We start from the raw sequence: 22,510 nt of genomic DNA, 5'->3' as shown, positions 1-22,510 counted from the left end.
GTGAGTCTGACCACTGATCAGTATTCAATCTCTTAGCTCTGGTTTGGTCAGCTAACATCTGACAAAATATCTGGCTCTGTGGTTCGCGAAATGTTTATTTTAGCTGTTGTCCGTTTCACACTAGGAGGTAGCCTACTGTGAGCTCCTGTGTGGGAAACAGCTGTACAAAGTTTAATACAAAGCAACAATGTTTTGGTTTTGACAGCTGGATGTAGATTCCCAGTGGCGGTTTAACATAACCAGGAGTCATGTGTGCGCGCGCACACACACACACACACACACACACACACACGCACACACACACGCACACGCACACGCACACGCACACGCACACGCACATGTATAAATGTTGTTTAATGCATGTTTAACTTTTAAACGTTCATAAATCTTTGAAAACACTGTTGCAGAGCAACATATAAGAATACATTGGAGAACTAAGCTGCACACAACACGCTGGATAAATGAATTACCATCACACCCATGTTTGAACATCTAATCAGTTGAGCATGCAGAGGATTTTCTCCCCTGTGCTTATATTCCAAACACAGTCATAACAAGCTGCCAGCAGCTTCTTACTGGCCATGTCTCTAAGGAAATGTTTATTCCAGTGGATGTGGCTGCTGAAAGGTACCTTGATCTTCTCACTCTCCTTCTGTATCCTCCGGCCTTCCTCCAGCACCGTCACTGGGAACTTATTCACCTCATTGTCAGCCTTGTGTCGCAGCCAGTCCTCGTAGCCCTACGCCAACATATCAAAATCAGCATTGAGTTATTTGTTTGATAAAACAAAAAGTACAAACTTTTGTCTCTGAGGGACAGGACATTGACATCCGCATATACAATAAAGGTTTGATAGGACCTCTCATCAGGAGAAGAGGACAAGACACAAAGAAATGTCCGCGCATACAATATAATCTTTACATTTAGTGTTTCAGCATTATGTGAATAAGAGCAGAATGCGATAGCGATTGTCGAGCAGTGCATTGGAACAGTATGCCATGAAATAATACTGACTTGGATAAAAAAAATGATTCCTGGGGCTGCAGAAGCATAAGGCAACAAAGCCTAGTGTACATTTCAAGTAGTGTAACGACCACCTCAAAAGAGCTTTTTAACCTTGTTAGCATGTTCATATAGTGTCATATCAGACATATCATGAGCAAAATAAGCAGTCAACGCTGTTGCTTAACAGCATATTGGTATTTTATAAAAGTGACCCACAGAGGAGGTGATATGCATTGAAACACACAGGACTATATTACTGATGCAGCAGTCAGTGGAAGTGGGTGACGGTGACCAATATTGTTTGGCTCGTTTAAAGTACAAGCTGATACGAACGGATACAATTCAGCATTCTTTAAATAACTATATTACATCAGACTCAAAAAAGATAGCTCTAGGGGTTTACTCAATGCCAGCAGAAGAACTGTAAGATAGCGATAGAGAGATGGTGCAGAGATGCAGAGGGTAGAGACCAGAGAGGGAACCCACAGTGTGTGCCAAGGCGGAGCTCGAGCCAGTAAGCAGAATGACCAGGAAAGGTGATAGGAGGAGAGAGAAAGTCTGGACGAGTGATGCAGAGAAACGATGCCAGGTGGATGAAAGGGGAAAGGGGAGGCCTTCCACGGATGGTCAGTTGAACTGTACAGTTCACCTACGCCTGACTATAGAGTCGGGCAGACCGCCTTGCTGTTCCACTTCAAAGCCTGGCTGAAGGCAGTCCAGCGCCATCAGTGAGGCCCATGTATTTTCGTAAGGAAGCACACCCACTATTGTGCGTTTCAAAGCCCCAGGAGTAGACCAACTAAAAAGCCAATGTGAGAACAATACATCTAAAGCTGGGACATGGAAGCAACACAGTCAAAGAAATAGACCCTGCCCTTGATAATTTCTCTCTCTGTAATAGACTCTTCTCTCTCGGTTTGCTCACATTCCCATCGAGCCCATTTCGTCTTCTCCCGAATCAATCAGCGGAGCACATTAATACGAAACCCAAGAAAGCATTAGTCACGTACTTCATACAAAAATCCCAGCAGGGAGTTATGAAGGCAGGGGGACTCATTATGTTATATGGAGAGAGAGCGAGAGAGGAAAAGTACAATGCACTGAGGAGCATTATGAGGAGATGACAATAGAAATCACAAGAAATTGTCTATGAACAACACATACCGGCATCATTCGGCAGCGTCTTACCTGCTTGATCGCGGTTACTGTAATCACAAAAAATAAGGGTAGGCCACTGGTGACTGGGCTGGTGGGGGTGTCCACTATCACCTATTGGGGGGACAAAACAGAGAAATGTAACGTTAACACTTCACAATGAACATATGGCGTTCAAACTGAAAAGCTCTGCATTAAATAATAGACATGACTACAAAGTGTCACTGCAGCATGTGTGTGTGTGTGTCTGTGGTTACGGGGGGAGGAGTGTGTGGTAATGCTGTAGAGCAGGGGTGTCAAACTCATTTTCACTCTGGGGCCACATCAGCATCACGGTCGCCCTCAAAGGGCCGGTTGTAAATGTAAGACGGTGTAAATGTAACTACGGTACTCCTAACATAGTTAGTTTAGTTTCCCGGGATATCTGTGACTTCCACAACACGTACTTCCAGTTGTGTGATTTCTCCTCCGCCATTGTTTCCTGTTGCTGGTGCAAAATGCATTCTGGGATATTTGGCTGTCCCAAGTACAGACAAGTCACCTCCGATGCATCCCGGGTAAAATGGGCAGAGCGAGCCACATCCGGGCATTAGGGCCGTGCTTGGCTCGATGTGAACTTTGAATTGGAACAGTACTTGGGCTGAGACTGATGACGTTTCAGTACAGAGAAGTACGCATGTTGAGAAACTTGTTGGAAATCCTCTTTATGGGCTGTTGCATCTCCTGTCCACCTGTTGTGATAGTTTTAATGTCGGCACACAGACAACATGCCATCTCATCACTTCGACTTTCTATCTCATAATTTCGACCATGGGGATATTTTTATTTTCACATCTAACTTTAAATTTTTGTAAAAAAAAAAAAAAAAAAAAATTATTATTTTTTTTTTTTTGCTGGCGGATTCGTGGGCCACATAAAATGACGTGGTGGGCCGGGTCCGGCCCGCGGGCCGTATGTTTGACACCCCTGCTGTAGAGGAAGGGGCAAGCCCTCCAAATGCAGGGTGTAGTCTGCATCTGTGACGCAATTCTACTGTTCCCCAAATGTGCTTGTCGGTAGGAAACAAGGGAGACATTTAAATTTCGGAATGGAGCGAGCGAGGTTCTGGACCAAAGAACTTTTAATCAAGTGGGCCAGAGTGCTTAATCAGCAGGCATGCCAGCACTTCTGTGTCTCTGCCAAGGCATGAGAGAGAACTCAGAGCTTTGCTGGACTCACCTTACCTGCCCGAGCTGTGCGTGAGGGAATCTAACAGTAACGCTCGCGTTTCATTGTTGTGTGTAATGTAAGATAAGTGTGGGACCGGTTATCAGGAAATCCCAAACGATCGGTTTATCAAGGCTCTCAGCTTAAGCCCCATCATGATCGTGCAGAATGGTCTCCCCCCCCTGAGCCGGGGTGCGTATTCCAGCGCGCACAGACAACACATCCAGCTCGTTGGTATTCTAACCAGGATTGTTACAAGCTGTCAGACAGACATCAGTTCAAGGAAGAGCAGGAGATGCGTTTTGAAGCAGTATCCGGTGATTTATTCACCTGTGCGTGGACTAAGAATGAAAAAAAAAAAAAACTTCCGCCCGCTCAGTAATCCCGGACAGCCACATTCAGTACCCATACCTACTCACACGGGAAGTACAAAGTCAGTGAGCTACTATCCCACCCAAGCTTTACTGTGACTACAATTCACTGGAGGATTAATCAATTACAAAGCAGCGATGGACGAGCACACATCGGCCATTTGGAGGAGTGCAGATTAAGAGGAGAGTCTGCATTATATTTCTAGAGGTTGGCGATTCCAGTGAGACAGAAGCAAAAGTAAGGATTCTGCCGCAGTAGCCTCAGGTGTAGAGAGCCAGAGGTGAGAGTGCTCAATGCTTCAAAAGAACAGTGTGTTGTACATGAGGATGGGGGCTCGGTGTTAAAGACTCATTACACCTTGCGCATTGCTATAGGCTGTGTTGCGAGTGGAACATTGATTTCTTCTTGAGAACAGCTGGGTTTACCCCGGTCATGTTAGCCCTTTACTGTTTGTGATGACCAGATCCTCAGAGGAGAACCCTTCCCCAAGTACAGATGCGATGAACATTGGAGAAAGGTGATGGAGCACTTTTTTATTTATTTTTTTGGTTTACTCCCATGACCGGATTGAAGGTTAGCTGATCACAACAGAGCGCAACAAGGCCCCAGCAGGAAGGACTGAGGACAGCATGCCCCTCTGATGCAGCAGCCAGATGGCCAAACCTGACAAAGGGAGACCACAGCACAGAGTGCTGTACAACGCCAACTTTCAGCAGAAATGTTGCTGCATGTAGATTCATCTTTGGGGCTTTTATGACAATTTTGATGGCAACTGTGCAATAGAGGACTGTAAAATAAGAGATGAATTATGATGTATTTTTTTAATATCAGTTCCTAAATAGTGATTCTAAAAAAGCACTTCCTTTCATCTCACACTGAAAGACTTCCCAGCTTCACAGAAACAACTGTATCAAGGACAGTCATCAATTTTGGAATGGGGTGAAAAGTACTTTTTAATGCATCAATAGTATCATTGACGCATTAGAAAACACTGCAACAGCAACCTCCTGAGGAAACTAAAACCTTCACACAACTGTACTTCGGGCCAAACATCGCACAATTCTTCCCAGAGCTCGTTTCCCCCCGTTTATCCGCACTGATTGACGAGGATCCCCACCAAACGTCCAGATGGCCAAATACCTTTTCCTCCTCTGCACCAAATGCAAAGCCAAAACATCTCAGCAGTAGCAGTGAACTGTGTGCTGCTGCTGATATGCTGGTGTGATATCAAGAGCTGCGGAGCGGAGCAGCACAAAACCCTTCATCCGAGTCGGGAAGTGTGTCAGAGTGAGCGACTGACAGCAGGTCCCCGAGGTCCCAGGGCAGCGCTGTGGGCCCTTGCGTCCTCCTACCCCTTTGCCCTTTTGTTCCCAGTCTCTCTCTCTCCCTCCCTATCTTCTTTTCTCTCATCGCCGTTTCTCTTACTCTTTCACTGCACTCTATTCTCACTCGATCAAATTCAAGCAAAGACATGCATGGCTATTTATAGTGGAGTGGTGCTTTTTTATCAGCCTGTGTCTATTTGTGGCACTGAGAAGTACAAGAGGGCTTCCTGGCTGCTGACGTCAGCAGTGCAGCGCTGCAGAGAGATGGGTGGAACGAGAGAGAGCGAGAGAGAGAGAGCGAGAGTGCGAGAGAGCGAAGGGGAGCAACAACGACAGAAAGAACAAATGACGGGGAGAGACCAAAGGAGGGTGGGACAGATTTGGAGGATGCATGACATTCGGCTGTTGGTAGAGCATTTGCATGAAGGCTCTCAGGGGGAAGTGAGAAGGTTTATTTCTGTCTATGAGATGCGGGTGTGTACCTGTTTCTCTCTTATCCTCTCTCTCTCTCTCTGATATACGGTAATAGCAGGCTGCATGGGGAAAACTGAGTGGTTGGAATAAGGAGCCCCTCAAGAGACTCTGGATTAGTGGAGAGACACTAACCACGCTGCAGTTTGGGTAAACACCGTCAGCAAACCCAGGACACCCACTGAGTCATACATCCACACATACACACACATACAATGTATTCACACACCCAAACAAACACCGCACTGCACTCATTACACACCGATAATCCAGACAAACTGGAAAATAGAGGATGTCAACTGTAAATACTGGTGGAAACAAGGCCTGGAGGGAAAAATAAAGTCTGAAATTGATCTGCTTTTGACTTGAATGATGGAATCTTTTTGCGACAGCAGATATTTCTCAGTCTAGTACAGTGTTGGACCTCTGGGAGCAGTCACTGTGAGCTCATTCAGTCAGTATGCGACTAGATAGAGCACATCCCTCCTGAGCAGACCCAACGGCAGCAACTGTTTACACTAGAGGGCTGTTTGCCTCCATAGTTTGGGTTACCGCTAACAGGAGAGAGGTTGGTTTCCATCTCCACGGATTAGAAAAAGGGACAAAGATGATAGAAGAGCAAGTGCAGATGCAAGCAACTAATCTCTTTTTTTCTTTTGGTTCCATACACAAATCAACAACTGCCAGATCCCAAAGAGGAGAGGTCACTTAAGAGCACAGAGCAAGGGAATAAGGATGCCAGTCAAAGCCGTTTGGTCAGCGCTCCTGGAGCTCTCAGTCAGTCAGCTCGTCATGAGGATGGGCACGTTGCACACAAGATGACAAAGACAGATTTTAGATTGCCATCTATACGTAAAACTAAAATAATCTGGTAAAACCACTCTTTGCAAGCTCCTGAGTCCTGGTACTAATAGCCCATTTAAAACCCATTAATTAGTTGGGTAATTGGTTAATAGAAGAGTTGAGTTCCATACAGCTAGCTTACAAATCAAGATGGATCCTTCTTAAGAAAGAAAGACCTGTTGTAACAATGCACGCATCAAATTCAGATGTATAAGTCTTGACACAAACTAGGTGAGATTAATGTCCGTTAATGCATAATTGTGTCTTTTATAATTTGCTTCCCCCTTGATTCACTGATACCTTTATTAATACAGTACCATGGTATTATTTCCTGCTTCATACAACATCTGTCTTAAAAGGCCATGTAAGACAGCAGATTGTTAATCGATGTGTGGGACATGTGTAACCTGCTTTGATGAACACACTTCTCAGTCATGCCGTACAGTTCACACATCCAGTATCCGTTTCCCCCCTGCCAGGCCCACATGCAAATGGCCACACTTTCTCACACAGGAAACGAACACATCTGCTGGTGTGCAGAACGCAGGTTGTGAAGCCAAGTTGGATGAGACACATTAACCCATTGAGCTTGATCATCAACAGGCTTTTAACCGGCTTCATCGGGTTGTGTGAAAAGGTATCAGACGTGCACACGCCTCATACACATCAACTTGTTACACAACACCACAGTCACAGATGGCATCTATAAAGTTATTGATGAACAAACACACTGACGGAACTTGTCCTTACCTGCACCAGGAAGATGATAAGGAAGTAGAAATTGGCAATTCTTCTAAACTGTTCAAAGAGGTTCTTTGGTATAAAGTTCCAAACTGTATACTGTGGGAGGAAAGAGACAAAAAAACACATGCATGTAGGTCACAGAGAAATAAAGAAGGTATTACAGTTTGTGGATTTCTTTCTGCATAATTTTGACATTCAGGCATGGTGTTTTTCTACAGAATTTAGGGAGGTTAACAAAAAGCTTGCAAGGGGAGAGAGATTAGAGGCATTCAATATTCAGAGACGCTTGCATATGTGCATTCTGGCTAAGCTGTGGGGGGGGGGGCAACTTCAATGGCTTGGAGTCTCTGTTCTTTGTTCTGCCGAGGGAGAAGGCCCTTGGGGGACCACAGGTATTCCACTGATAAGCGATTTATCTCCTTAATCTGGCTACCCTTGAATGGCGAGCCGATGAACTGATCATGTTGGGGACTATTCCTATGCGTTTTGTTCTTTTATAAGTGGCCATGACTGCTGATACCAATCGGGGCTGAAGCAACACTTTTATCTGCTTAAATCCCAGAGAGACCGCGCGCGCGCGCGCACACACACACACACACACACACACACACACACACACACACACACACACACACACACACACACACACACACACACACACACACACACACACACACACACACACACACACACACACACACACACACACACACACACACACACACACACACACACACACACACAGCTAAACAGCATTAAGGCACTGTTTATGAAAGGGAACCTCTGCATGGGGATACCGTTGAAATGCAGCGGCAGCAGAATGGCCCCATCTCATTTTGCCGGACAGAAAAGAGAGTGAAAGTAATGAGAAAAGGGGGGGGGGGGGGCAGCAGTGAGGGTGGGGGTGGTGGTGCAGTAGCACAGGAGCGAGAGAGGAGAGGCGGAGACTGGCCATTGCGAACACAACAGGATGATGGAGAGCAGAGGCATGGAGGAGCATAAACACTACAGCCGGGGTAATTAAAGGCTGTTTACCCTGACATACTGGCTGGAGCCAATTGATTGGCCCATCCTTACTGGGACGCTCTGCACCACTATAAATCCCACTGCCGTCTTACTCTCACACCGCTTCCCCTCTCCTCATCACTTTCTTCATATCCATAAGAGAGTCAGCCAACACCAGCCTGAGCCTGCCGCTGACACTGAGGGCTGAGGGGTTAGATTTGGGTGGGGGGGAGGGAGGTCTATCAGAGCCCAGAGGGGAAACTACCAAATTTCCCACCCTGCCAGTACATTAACAGCAGCCGTGTATCTCACTGCTCCCCTGACAAACAAATAATCGCCTTCCGCTAGGAGCGAAGAAGAGGAGCATGTGGAGAGGCAGTGGGAGGAGGAAGAAAGGAAAGGAAGACACAGGAATGTTCAGGAGTTCAATCCAAGTGTTAGATAAGAAGAAAAATGCTTGAAGGCAGATGAAACAGAATACACAGAGGAGCTGGGAAACAAAGAGCAATATGAATTTCATCCTGTGTAAGGAAAAGACTGGGGCGCCCTGGCATGTGTGTGTGTGTGTGTGTGTGTTTCTTACCTTGGAAGACACAATCCTGTTATCACAGAACTTGGGTGGGATGATAGCCTCATTGGTGGAAGATGACCGATGACCAACATAGATAGTCCTACTCTCTACTCTGTTCTCCACTCGGCCAAGCTAGAGGACGAAGCAGCAGAGGTGGGTAGAGGTAGAGAGAGAGAGAGCGAGAGAGAGAGAGAGAGCGATTCAGATAAAAGGAGAAAGGAAAGAGAGGATACGTTAGTAATTCAAGGTACGTCTCTTCACTTCAACAGAGATTAGACATTAAACGAGCACAGTTAAATCTAACAAAAATATGGAATAGAATAAATAAACAACTTGTTTTATGGTGCAAGAAGTTGTTGTGTTCATAAAAACTCTTAAAGTCTAATGAGGCCTACATCCCCCCCACAGGTCAAGTATTAAGCGATTAAAGGCTACAGTGGTGCAGCAAATTAAAAAGACTTGAAAAGCACTCACTGTTGAGCACAAGCCAATAACTCAGAGAGAGGACACAGAAAAGTGTGACGGGGTCAACGGGCCAGAACGGTGACTGTGCGAGGACCATAACTTAATTCCTTCCCTCCCAGGTGGTCGCTCGTCGATGGTAAACGAGTCATAAATGCGGACAGCCCGGAGAAAAATGCTGTGCTCTGATTTATTGGATGAGCTGCCTTGTCGTGATGCAGATGGCAGGGTGGCATGTGCACCCACACGCATTAAGTGTACTCACGAGCCAAATGTCTGACGGGGTAAAGACTCAGGAGCCGGGTCAGGAGCCAGGGACAGCCTGGACTAACCTCGACATGAGGAAAGTCCTCTTTTATAAAAAGGCAGGTAGGGTGAATCACAGAGCAAGTCAAGGTCTTAACTCTACAGGAGCTCGCCTTACGCCAGTGTCACAAACTGTCTTTTCCTTTCTGAACATAAAATCTGTTTGCTGCACTGCGTGAAGCTGATTGGGTTCATTCTTCCGTGTGTGAAACAACCAGAGGCTGTAACTAAACATCGCTTCTTAACTTAAAGTGGACACATTCATATATTACCTCTTAAAAAAGGTCACAAAGCACTGTTACAGTTTTATAATAACAGTGGCTGGCTTCCTCATTTCTAGCCTGTCATCTGTCAACAATGGCTTCAAGTGGATCAGTCATGTCTGAACAATGCAGAGTGTTTTTACTAAGGGCAGTAGCATGACCAGCACATATCCAGTATATCAGTGCAGCACGACCATTACGACTCTCCATCATTATACGGGATCTTTAATTAATCAAAAACTGTGCACAAGCACGCATGCATTTTGGTTCCGTCCTGAAGAGTGGAGCCCAGAAAACTGACCTCAATATCTATTCCTGACACCCTGAGGCTTCGGGTGGACAGACACGAGGACTGCAGGATCAAAGCAACGAAGCCAGTGTACTGGATCAGACATATTTGCTTCCACCTCATCTTTTTTTTTCTCAAGCATGTTCCTTATCTCACCATATGCATGTAGACTTGTCCCACCTCTTTCAAGTGTAACATAACGGTAAATAAACATTGTAAGGTATTAGTCATAACTGTTGACCAGTACTGAAATCCAGTGGTTTCTATGTCGTTTATTATTGCTCTGATCAATTAAGCAAAGACGTCGGGTTATAAAAATCTATAGTTTTTCCATAAGTACCTTAGATCTTCCAATCTGACCTGAAGATTCCTCATAAAAGGAAATTATACTTTCCAGATATTGGCGACACCCAACTGATTTTATCACTGTGGTCCATGAAATGTCAGCAACGCTACCTCAATTAATGAGAGTTCAATCTGCTGTTAATAATTTAAAAAGAAACTTTATCTTTAAAAGGATTAAACACTCATACTTCACTTGTGGGGAGAGAGCGAGAGAGAACACCTGAACAAATACCATATTTCTTATGGTAAGAAATATTCCATATTTCCTCTTGTTCCAGTGCCAATGTTTAAATTACGCCGGGAAATGGGACACGGTGTTCAATGAAGCGTCTACATCACAGAGAGGCATTTAAGTCAAAGTAACGTGAAGAATTCTGTTTTTCCGTCAGCAACTTCATGCATGCTTCGTGAATGATTACAAACTATTTTTAGTGGACTCTGGATGTTTGTACCAACATACATTAGTTAAAGGCAATATTTCAGATGGTGATTATATACGTGAATGGTTGATGATCTCACTAAACTAATGATATAATTAACCTCATTTATCAATTAAACCATTAGTTGACAAACTAAAAAAAAAAAAATCAGCATCTGGAAACTGAGCTTGAGCATGTTCCAAACTGCTCGTGCTTTTTTCCTCCAATTACATTAACAAATAGTTGTAGTCTTGCCCTCAGCTCAAGTACAAGTTGTGTAGCAGTTACTGTGCCTGTAAATGATTGAGGTTATGCAGGCAGGGGATCTGCTTCATTTAATACAAAGGCCAGCAACATGTGGCTTGAGGGGACGGATTACCATGAACATCTGATCCTGGACCAGACCCAGGGAATGTGTGAATTACGGCCACCTGGACAGCGAGCTGCCCAAAGTCTGTTGCTGACAAGAGGTGAGATCAAAGAGTAGCCTCACTTGCAAGCCTAATGTATGCATTTGGGGCTAAAAAAAAAACCGCCTACATAACTGCAGTTTATGCAATAATTTGCTTTTCATGAGCAGTCAAATAACACAAAACCCTAATTCCAAAATATTTCCCATCGTCTCTCTCCAGACCGGACTAGAGAAGACAACCAAAAGGCTTATATAATGCTCCCTTATGCATGAGCAGACGCGTTCACACCTCAGTATGGCTGTCAGATCTACCATCCCCTACCTGCTGGGCACACACTGACACTAATTCAGCAGGACCAGACGGACCTGGCTGCCAGAGAATGAGGGGAGAGAGAGTGGGAGGAAGAAATAGTGCGAGAGAAAGGAAGTATCCAAGGACACAAGCACATCCCGGTTTGTCTTTATCAAACAACAACAACAACCAGCACCCAGAAGGAGCAGTAAACCCCATGGACTACTTTGTTCATTTGCTTGAATCAGATGCAGTGTTTCTGGCAGTTATCCTTCCTGTGTGTACTCTGAAAAATGCTATAAATGTAAAAGAATCCCCGATATAAAATAGCAAACACCTCGTATAACACGAGGAGACAATGTGGGTGCGGAAAAAAGGGCTGCGCATACAAAACGCAAGTAAGGAACAATTTACAAAAGAAATTAGCCTCGACTTGGCTTGTGCCATCAGGGTTACAGGTCAGACAGTCAACAGTATACGTTGGCTGGCTCCTGCTAGTGCCATCCATCACCCGTGCCCATATAGGATTGATTATACACAAGAGCTTCAAGGTTGCAGGCCTTTTGGATTAATAAAATATACGGAAACATTGTTGCAACAACCAACATAAGCAAAGCTCTGGGCCTCAGAAATGATTCTCAAACAGAAATGTTGGCACCTACACACACATAATTAATGCTGGAAATGAGATTCTATATAAAATGAGGACGTAGATTAAGCCCTGGGGTCCTAAAGATAAGAACTATTGAACGGACATTGATTTAGTGGAGAATGGAGATTATTTGCTGTAAAATATAATGAGGGTCAGACCACGAGGCCCGCTTAATTTCTGAGTTACATGATCGCAATGCACAGCTCAAAAACAGGGAACAGGAAATGCTAATGTATGGAAAAATATGAGCGATTATCTGTACATCGTGAGTCAAAGGTCAAACAAAGCCGTTCAATGCAAATGATGAGCAAGTAAAGGAAAAGTGGCCGAAAGTCAAGTGCCAGCATGTCAACAGCAAACAGCAGATTCATCCAAGACGGAAAAGCATCGGCAACAAAACGTAAATGAAGATCAATAAAGCAAACATCCAATGCTGATTAGAAATAAATCAGAACTAAATGGTGCATTAGTGAATTGGGTGACTCTGAAACTTTACATTAAATGACACTCTAAATTAAATGATGCACAAATTGTGAAATGGGCTCTGGAGGGGACGGGGGGGATATAAGACTGCATTCAGCTACTGCCAAACTCCCAATGATGACTCGGGTCTGATGACACCGCGTCCTGTCACACCATCTCACTATTCAGTGACTATCCCGCTTGGTCACAATCTGCATGCTGCTAGCTGAACAGACACACTGGGTAACGAGAAACGTATGAGGCCATGTCCACTGTAACCCTAATCCATCACAGCGGTAACTCCCTCACAGCGCAGCCATGGGAAACCTTTTGAATCACAAATATTAAACAAGAGATGTTGCCTCAACTCTGGTGCTGTTGTCTTGTAAGAATGCATTATAATTACTCATATATATATACACACATACATACACAAGGTGGACAAACAAGCATACAAGTCTTTTCTTTCTTTTTAAATTACATTTTAATTGAAGTAATATTTATTTATTCCAAACTAGGGCTGCAACTAACAATATTATCTTAATAAATCCATGAATTTAGTCTAACTGAGATGTAGTGGTGTAAGGGACAGTGAGATTCCTGCTTGGATCACATGTTTCATGCCATAAGACACCAATACAACTACTGTTATCTAAAAGCAACTGGATTTACGGTTTCTATTCACGAAGACCACCACCATCTTAAAAGGCATCGCTCAGTTGTCCTGATCCTTGAATTGGTCACATATCATCATGCCTGCCCCTCAGGTGACACAAACATGTGACACACACAAGAATAGAAACACCACATCCAGTTTCCTTTGACATAGCCCTTCATTGACGTTAACATGTTGCCATTCATGGCCTGCAAATCTGTCAAAGAGCAAAGAGTAAGTGGTTCTGGCTCTCAGGACTGCAATGTATGTTTAACTCTTGCGTCTTTACTTGTTAAGCAAAGTGTTAACTGAAGCGTGGCTCCGGCTGCAAACACGTGTGTGTCCAGAAGACGAGTGTTTGTCGACAAAGAAGTGAAACTGACAAGCATCTCTTGAGCAAACCAAGATGCTACCACGGTGTGTAGAGGGAAAAGGGTTTGTGACAGCAGGTGAGACATTGGCACAGAGTTATATACACCCTGACATAAATAGATATCGAGGTCAAACACAATCAATCCTGTAACTTATTCTTACAAAAGTGCTGAAGCAAAACGAAAAGAAGTCTGCTTAAAAGAATACAGTAGGTCGCCTGCTCTTGTAACTTGGCTACAGGAAAGAGATTCCACTTAAACACATTTAATGAGGTGTGAGGGAGCCGTGTGTTTAAGAGAGCACTGGGGCCCTATACGCTTGTACTTCTTTGTCTCATGCACGTGTACTAATACATCGAACAATGAGAACGACAGCTTCGTTGTTAAGTCCATGTTCCTATTTGACCTTAGTATCCATTTCATGTAATTCTCTGCACAAAAGTGAGCTGCACACAGTCTAATGCCTCATTAGTGGTACCAGCACACGAGAAGAGTGGGCTGAAGAGCGGGCGGGCGGCTCAGTCCTTTATCATATTCGACTACTTAACAACATCTGCTTCAGAGGCACCTTATCTATCCTATCAGGTTTTATGACGTCGCTCTCAGCTTAAGTGGATTCATCACAGGTCAACCTTATCTGCCTCTTAATGTGGTGCATATTAGCGGTTCTCCCCTCGCCACATTCAGGACAAACCATAACAGGGAAAGTCCCAAGATAAGATCTAGTGCATTGGAGTAAGTCTAGGCCTAAACATCAAATTATATTCAGAGAGTAAATACCAGAGAAAATATCTAACCTCCAGTAAGCCGCTGCAAGAAATGTTAACAGTAAAAAAATTAAAAAACGGCCTAACTGCAACATAAAGTTGCTTTTATGACTGAATAGAGTGAATGTTTGAATGCAAGGGGAAAGGTGCACGCGTTGAGTCAACACCGTTAGTCACTGCAGTACTCTATCTGGCACTCGCTTCACTGTCCTGTCAGCCCACTGGCCCGTCTTCTTCCTCGCTCCGTCTCACTAATTGTAATCTCAGATTTGATCACACATCCAGGCGCTCATTGCCTCGACTGCAGAGCATTTACAGAGGCGACATCATCTTTTGAAGAAAAATGTAGACGCAGTAACATCAAACCGACAGCGGACGGTTTGTCACCACAATGACTTCAAGAAGTATTCACCTCTGTTGCATTTCCTGTGCGAGTTCGTAATAAAGCAATTTGACATCACATGGGCTCATTTGTCTAATTTCAGCACAAAGGTGCTTTATTTAATTTAAGACGATCTCAATGCATCTTTTATCACACAAAACCTCATTTAGTTTCATTTAACCAGCTTATTTTTAATAAAGTAGGACCATACTGTCTCACAGGAAAACCATATTAAACAATTCATACCATTATTATACTACATCTTCAGGTTACAGCGAAACTTTTTGATATTTTTCTTGTTCCGTTTTAGTCGGTCCTCTAAATATCTATCACAAGTGGGTGCACATCTTCATCGGTACGTCTTAAAAATACATTTTTTGGTCGCCCATACTTTGAGGCTACCGAGTCAAGGAAAAGCAGAGCCATTACCCCATCCAACAGGTGTTACCTCCATCATGGATCCCCCAACACTCGGCCTGTGGCATAGTCTACAGAGTATCAGCAGCTACTCTCTCCTCTCTCCTCCGTTTGCTCTCAGCGATGAATGGCCCCACAGGGTAATAACAGTCCAACTTGAACCGAGGGCTGATCCTAAGGAGCTGTTGTGGATAGGCAAAGGCCCATTGTTCGACGAGCATCGCTGCAGCTGTACGAGACACAGAGCGTACTGTACCACGGGCTGGTACTGGCCTACATTACACAGAGTCCCTCGACAACGGGGAGGAGGGGAAACTCATCTAGACCTCGTACTGGGAGCTGCTTCCTCAATCATTTGGTCATCTCAAAAAGAGCCACAGACGGATATTGTGCGAACTCATTTTGCAACGCCTTCAGTTTACAGAAATGTTTAAAGTGTAAAAATGAACATTTTGTGACGAGTTAGAGGTAGGGCTGGTGGATGATTTAACATCTTTCAATGGAATCACATCGTGGTGAAATCCTATAGAGATATGACACACGATTGCGTTGTCTGAATTGATGAGCATGTACTGAAGTCAGTATGTGTGTTTCTCACAACATCTGAATTGAAAAGAATTGTGCTTACGGGAAAGCCGAGTGTAGTTAAATCAAAACTATTGTCTTAATCTGATTACTATGCATTTGTGTGCATCAACAGTCAGTATATAGCTAGGAATATTCAGTCTTTTATATAACTTTAGTTGAAACCTACGCATATTTTGCACTCAAGTTCTAAATAAAATGAGAATATACTTTTCATTTGTCTAATTCACACAGGTGTGTAAAGAATAGGCTTTAGCATGTGGTTATGTAATATAGACCATTCATTTATTGAATTACCAGAAAATGTGCTTCATCATGATTTGTCGTGAACACAAACTACACAAATCCCTGGTGGGAAACCTGTGGGCACTGTGGACCATCTACCTTATCTTGTTTGCCACAAGAGACGATAATAAAGAAATGTTGTGGAACACAAAGAAACGGCCTTGTAGACATTACAGAGGGAAATGTTTCATCAAGTCACACGCTGCTGACAAGGTCTGTGGTGGTGTATCTGAGGCACACAGTTCCTCAAAATAGAAGCGTACACAGACTAAATAGAAGGCTAGAGCGCAGCCGAAACTTCACAAAACAAGTTCTCAGGAGGAAAGTTATTTTCTCACTGGTTTATAGTCGGAAAGCTTTCATTTACTGAGGCTTTGGTTTTGCTTGAGAGATTATATGTTACTCCAGCTTGAACTTTGTCCCCACAGCTACCATCCTGTAGACAAGTTAGCTCGGTAAGTCCTGGAGAGAATGACTAAAGTGAAAAGGACTCTTATGGAAGAAAAAGCTCCATGCTTTGTGCGTTAAGACCGGGCAAACTGAGCACATTTTGAGCAGCAGTCTAGTCGCACTTTAATCCATCATGAAAGAGAATTTAAAGTAGTGTAGCCATAAATGGAGTACGGTTTTTCCAGCCAAGTGCACATACGTGCGTGTGTGACAAATCACCAGATTCAGCTTCTTAGAATGAAGGTGCTGGATCCAGCTGCTTTTTTCTATGTAGTGTACTGGTTGTAACTTAACTAAACTACAAAATACAACGGCTTCAACCCCCCCCCATCATGTCTGGCAGAGCACCATGCAGCACCAACAGAAAGGCATTTACAGTGCGTCCTAATGCTGCTGACAAGATTTTTTTTTAAATCTCCATCTCAGCTGCAGCCCTACTGATGACATTATCTTTAATAATGTACCAAGCTCCACTGGTTGTAATTGCTAGTCAATTGTTATCTGATGACAAAAATCAATGTGGCTCTTTCCTGCTTCTGCTCAGATGGTTGATTTGGGGTTGGCTTTTCTCACCAGACGTCTTCTCCCACCACGTTAAAAACACTCATGTTCCTCCCTGTGACTGAGCTGTACCGCCCACATAGCTGCGAGGTTGTCATGGAAATAACCGTTGCAGGATGTTGCCGAACCGGGGTGTTCATGCGAGCGTGTGTGTGTGGGAGGGGGAATGTCACGCAGCACTCGTTAAATCCTCACATGGACATTGCAGTTTCTATTCTGTGTCAGGTGACAACAAAAAAAATAAACTGGTGACAAAACATCACAGATGCTGGCATCTCACCTCCTCCCTCCGTGCTCAGACACAGAGTGAGACAGACACACACACACACACACACATCTCAGCATTCTCTTCACATCTCACTGCGAATGCTCTCTGGGTAATGCTAGAGCTGGAGCATGGCACAGAAAATCTCTGGATGAGCCTTTATACATATATGGATGACGAGCATGCGTTTGGAGGGCTGCCAGCCTGGCGAGGATACGTGGGTCAGGAAAAAGGAGGCGTGATGTGAGCAGAATTCAAAATAAATGAAGCAACCTGAATTATTTAGAGGTACAAACTGAGAATTCAACCTAGCTTTTAAAAGGAAGTGGAAATTTGACACAAAAAGCCATCCATGGTTCCCTTGTCTCTAAATTGACCCGCCTACTCTAATGTGAACCGCTACAGGAAGCTGAAAAGAGTGTCCATTAAGTGGAGGAGGAGATGGAGCGGTGCAAAGAGGCGACAGGTACATCCCCCTGGTTTGAGTCACGAAGGGCGTTCTTTACTCCCCCCCACTATATTTCATCAGCCCACTGTCCCACCACCACCGGCCGTTTATTCCTTCACACTGCCACCCTCTCCACACTAAATATATTTATTATCCTGCTGTGTGTTGCAGATGAGCTCCTTTGGCTGTGTTTCCATTACTGGGCAGCGTGCAAGAGACCAGATGGAGAGAGGAAGGAAGAGAAAGAAATCGGAGTCAGCAATTCTGTTCACGGTGCAAGACTAATGGCGGCAAAACGGAGCACAGCTCTAATCAATACGCATCTCTCCTAATCAAACAGACCTGATAAATCAAATGTTCCTACGATGCCTTGTATGGTCTGTTGTCTTCAGAGGAGACTCTTAACCTAACTGCTCTCTAATGCTCCAATATGTTTACAACAGGTGCTACTAGCTAGAGTATATAAAAGCAAGACTGTCCTGCAATGTAAAAAAAACACAATTTGGAACATTCTGAAGCGGGGTAAGTCATGCAGCAGAGCCAAAATACAGGTTTGTGTGCCAGTCTCAGAACTGCCATTGCTCTTAGGTGGCCTGCGAAACCGGTTTGCAGAGCCCTGGGGCTCCCAAACGCATTTGACATGCAACACTTCAAAAACATGCACAACAACATCTCCTGCCAGGTAAGGGCCTGTTTACTGGGACATGGGTCACAATCAAGTAGAGACAGATCTGAGACTGGCAGGCTCCAGTGCAACAGTCTGCAGCAGGATGGACAGGCTGAGGAGAGCTGGAGAGGAGGGCAGAAGGGTGAGGGGGAAGCCCTGCCGAGAAGGAGCAGGACCCCTGAGCAGAGGCACTAAATATTTGAGACTTCACTACACAGCCTTAAACACAAAAGTGCATTGTACCCTAAAACTAGAACAACTCTCAAAGCAAGGGAAAAGATGTATTAAATGTTAAGACATCACTGGGGTGCTTGTGAATCTAGATCTAAACCACAAGGACAAACTGGAGGCTAGAGTCTCTTCACCATCGTGAAAACTGAGACAAAATGCATAATATCTAAGCGTTCTACAGCTCGTGCCTAAATAACCCCAAGAGGCTGCCGTTGAAATGCCTTCCTGTGTGGTAAAAAACAACCGCCACGTCTTATACTTCACACAAGGAACACTGAAACTTAAGTTCGCTTTTGTTAACATACCCATCATATTTTGGGTTTTATTATTATCTTCAATTAATTGTTTAGTAAATAAAGTGTAGAGTTAAAAGACATTGCGTTGACTAACACATAAGATAAAAAAGCAGCAAATCCTCACAATCAAGAAGCTAGAAAAAGAGAACATTTTGTAGATTTGCCTTAAATAAATCAATGATTATCTGATTATCAAAATGCTTGTTTAGCCAAGTGACTACAGAACTAATTGTTTCAGCACTAAATTCTATAATTGTATTAACTCAAAGTAATTCCATTTGTTTCACCGGGACCGTTTCCTGTCTTTGTGCACAGGGTGAGAGTACCTGTCGAGCTTCAGTGTACTTCATTACTGGGCAGCGGAATACCTGCTACAGTACTAAGGTCAACTTCCCAAGTGGGATTTCAACCAAGCTAGAGAGTAGGAGGAGGCCTTCTGAGGTGCTGCCTGGTTGATGGTGTCTTCATGTGACGGTGCTGTTCTCCTTGCATTCAAGGCAGGGGCGCCCTCAATGAATACTATCACCGCCAGGCGCCACCTCTCACAGATCACACTGCTGCCTTCAAGGGCTTGAACGAACATCAAAGGCAACTGTGTGATTTCACATTCCTGTCAGAGCATTACAACCTCTGGAGCGCCCCCCCCCCCCCCCACACACACACACACACACACAGCCATCTTTACTGATTTTCCAAAAGACACACTCAGGGTTTAGCGGCCCAGCGCATCATGGTGGAAGAGTCAAGTGAGACACATGAAGCCTCCTCGGTGCCTTTTGGTATGAGCAGTCACACTCTTCCCTCTTCCCGCTCTCACACTTCATGATGCACATGTACCCCCCGCGGGCTTCAGTGTGTATCAGGAGGCAGACAGCCAGAGCCTCAGATAACGGCGCTGTGCGCATCAATGGCAGTGTGGCTGACTGCCCCGCACAAAATATTATTTACAGCTCACACTGGAGAGAAATTACAGCAGCAATCCTCTCCAGAAGGAGCGGAAAAATCAGCTGACCTGGCAACACTTAGAGTGAGGCCAGGAGGAGGGTCAGGCACGATAATTATTATATCGCTTCCCCTTATTCACTATCGCAATCTATACTGCTCACATAGCCCGTGGGGGATTCAAACCACCGGCAACAACAGGTTACTGGTGCATAGGAGGATGATAATGAGGCAGTAAAGGCGGTTTAGCATTTATAAACCTGGCCTTGCGGATAGTTACTAGCCCACTCACGGCTGATTAATGCATGGGAAAAGGGCAGTGAAACCGATGGGTGAACTTTAAAAGGGTAAGCATTAAATTGACCAATCGTGAAATATGATGTCAAAGCAGTTCACGCTGGCAAAATGCCAAATTCAACAAATCCGGTGGATGGATGCAAAGCAACATCAGAGCAAAGAGGGGCTGTAGTGCAATTAGAAACTGTTAATTTGTGTTCTTATATTGTCTGAGCGATGGTCTAACATCCAAACATATTCCATGTAGAAAAAAAACATAACACTGAAAAGTAGCAAATCCACACATTTATAAAAGCTAAATCCATAGACAGTTTGGCTGATTTAACGGATAGAATAATTAAATTGATTATCAAATGTGACGAATTGATTTAACCGGCGTACGTTAACAGTTTCAACTGTAATGCTGAGCATAAAGGCTGCACAGAGTATCTTTAGATGCAGGTCATAGTCTCTTTAAATAGAGTGCATATTTTTAGCATTTTGGGACCCCAGAGAGAAGCAGCCCAGGACTCTGGAGACAGGTAGATGAGATAGCCTGCTCTCTCACCAGAGCTGTAGTTCCTGGGTTGTGTTACACGCATTGTTACAGGAGAGGCTCACTGAACATGTGATGCTACGGTTCTGGAGAAGGTTGAGAGTTTACATGCCAGACAAAAAATGACTGTTAGTTTAGCTGACATCAACTTCCATCCGTCGTGACTTCCTGGCTGGCAGAAGAACTTACCTAGCAGTTAGCTAGCAAGAGCAATGAAGTGAAACTACCGCTGGTTTCGTGTTGCCAGGCAGTTTGAAGTAACAGTTTGCTGCAAGTTTCTCACGGATTTCCGGCCAAAATGTGGAGTGAAGAAAAAAAGGAAAATACTGGGAATGCCAGTTAACATTCTTCCAGGACATACATAACGTTAGTCACTGCAGTTAAAAACGCTAGCAGGAGCAGCAGGATGACATAAGCTAACACAATTAGTGTGTGTGTGTGTGTGTGTGTGTGTGTGTGTGTGTGTGTGTGTGTGTGTGTGTGTCTGTGCGTGCGTGTTGATGCCAGGCACACATACCAAACGGTTCAGTCTTCTCCGTAGCATCTTCTTGTGATTATCTTCTTTGATTTGGCAACACTGGTGGACCCTCCCGATTCAATAGACGCCTCCAAGGCTCTGCTTCAGCTTCTCCCGGATAATAACTTTACATGGATGTTAGTTAAACCTGCTAGCCCCTTTAGCTATCTACTATCTACTCTACCGTTAGTTCTAGCTATATGAAATGTCGCAGCGACGTTACATCGTTTCCATTTTGTTTGATTTCGGTATCTTCTCACCATTCGCATTCTCTCACGCCTGAATATTTTCCGCGTTGCGGTGAAAGCCGACTAGTCGCGCTTCCCTTCGCTCGAGGCTGGAACGGTCCCTGACATTTCTCTCGTTGCCCTGTTGCTGAGACTCGTGCGAATCATTTGTGCCTCAACCGTTGACTCGCAAGCTGCCGGAGACACTGTTAAATAAACCACTAACTTCTCTCTTCCAAATCCCCCTTGCACAGGTCGCCTCACCTCTCCCTGTCAAACAATTCTCACTCCAGCAGCAACCCACAAACGTCCCCACGCTCACAAGCTCCACCCGGCGAAGGTGCGGCGACTTTTCGCTCACAGTGTATTGTGGGTAATGTGGTCTGATTTTGAACTACAACCTTTCCTATTCCTGCATGTTCTTCATGAGAGAACTGGCGGTTTGTGATTGCACTTCAGGGGTCGTTGAGCAATGAATAAAAGCCTCTTGTACATTTCTGACGATGCAAAAGAGGATTTTAATATAGTGTTGCATCCCTCATAAAAGAATGATGGATAAAAAGCTTTCGGTGAATATTGTAGAAATATCTCAGCACAACCTTAAGATGCAGCGAAAGCAAGCAACAGGTAATCTTTTATGAATAGCATATGTACAAAAAACATATTGCAAACAATGCAATTGGCACACAAAAATGTTTTATTACACTGCAGCCTGTAGAAATATTACTAGGCTCTGATTATTCCCCAATACTAATACTGTCTTCCCTTAAAAGTATCAGGTTTATTTCGATATTTACAGAACTTTTTGAAAAGCCTCCAACACATATGTTAAGTTTCTCGTGTCCGCATGTGATTTGCAGGTCTTCAATGAGTTGCTCTAAGAATTGATTATTATTTAAGAGTATGAGATGTGTTTTGTGCTTTCAGGTTCAACAGCTGCAACATTGACATCTTTATAGAGAAGTTTAAGAATCAAACTTACAAAGAAAAGACAAATAAAACATGAACAGTAA

At 44.2% G+C, this 22,510-nt stretch overlaps 1 protein-coding gene across 4 annotated transcripts in view; it reads right to left on the bottom strand.

Annotated features, from left to right (window-relative positions):
* atp11c (ATPase phospholipid transporting 11C (ATP11C blood group)) overlaps positions 1-21,751 on the bottom strand; it is a 39,000-nt gene extending 17,249 nt beyond the window's left edge. For all 4 annotated transcript variants that reach the window (XM_079268562.1, XM_079268563.1, XM_079268564.1 and 1 more), the window contains exons 1-5: positions 21,271-21,751; positions 8,710-8,829; positions 7,128-7,217; positions 2,194-2,274; positions 632-739 (exon numbers count right to left, since the gene is read on the bottom strand). In XM_079268562.1, coding sequence (XP_079124688.1) covers positions 632-739; positions 2,194-2,274; positions 7,128-7,217; positions 8,710-8,829; positions 21,271-21,297 — 426 coding nt within the window. In that variant the 5' untranslated portion in view covers positions 21,298-21,751. The remainder of the gene's footprint in view (positions 1-631; positions 740-2,193; positions 2,275-7,127; positions 7,218-8,709; positions 8,830-21,270) is intronic.
* Positions 21,752-22,510: the final 759 nt, after the last annotated feature.

Source organism: Melanostigma gelatinosum, assembly GCF_949748355.1.
Source record: "Melanostigma gelatinosum genome assembly, chromosome: 5".
NCBI lineage: Eukaryota > Metazoa > Chordata > Actinopteri > Perciformes > Zoarcidae > Melanostigma > Melanostigma gelatinosum.
Note: the sequence above shows the minus strand (reverse complement) of the source record. Positions and strands in the feature narration are given on the sequence as shown.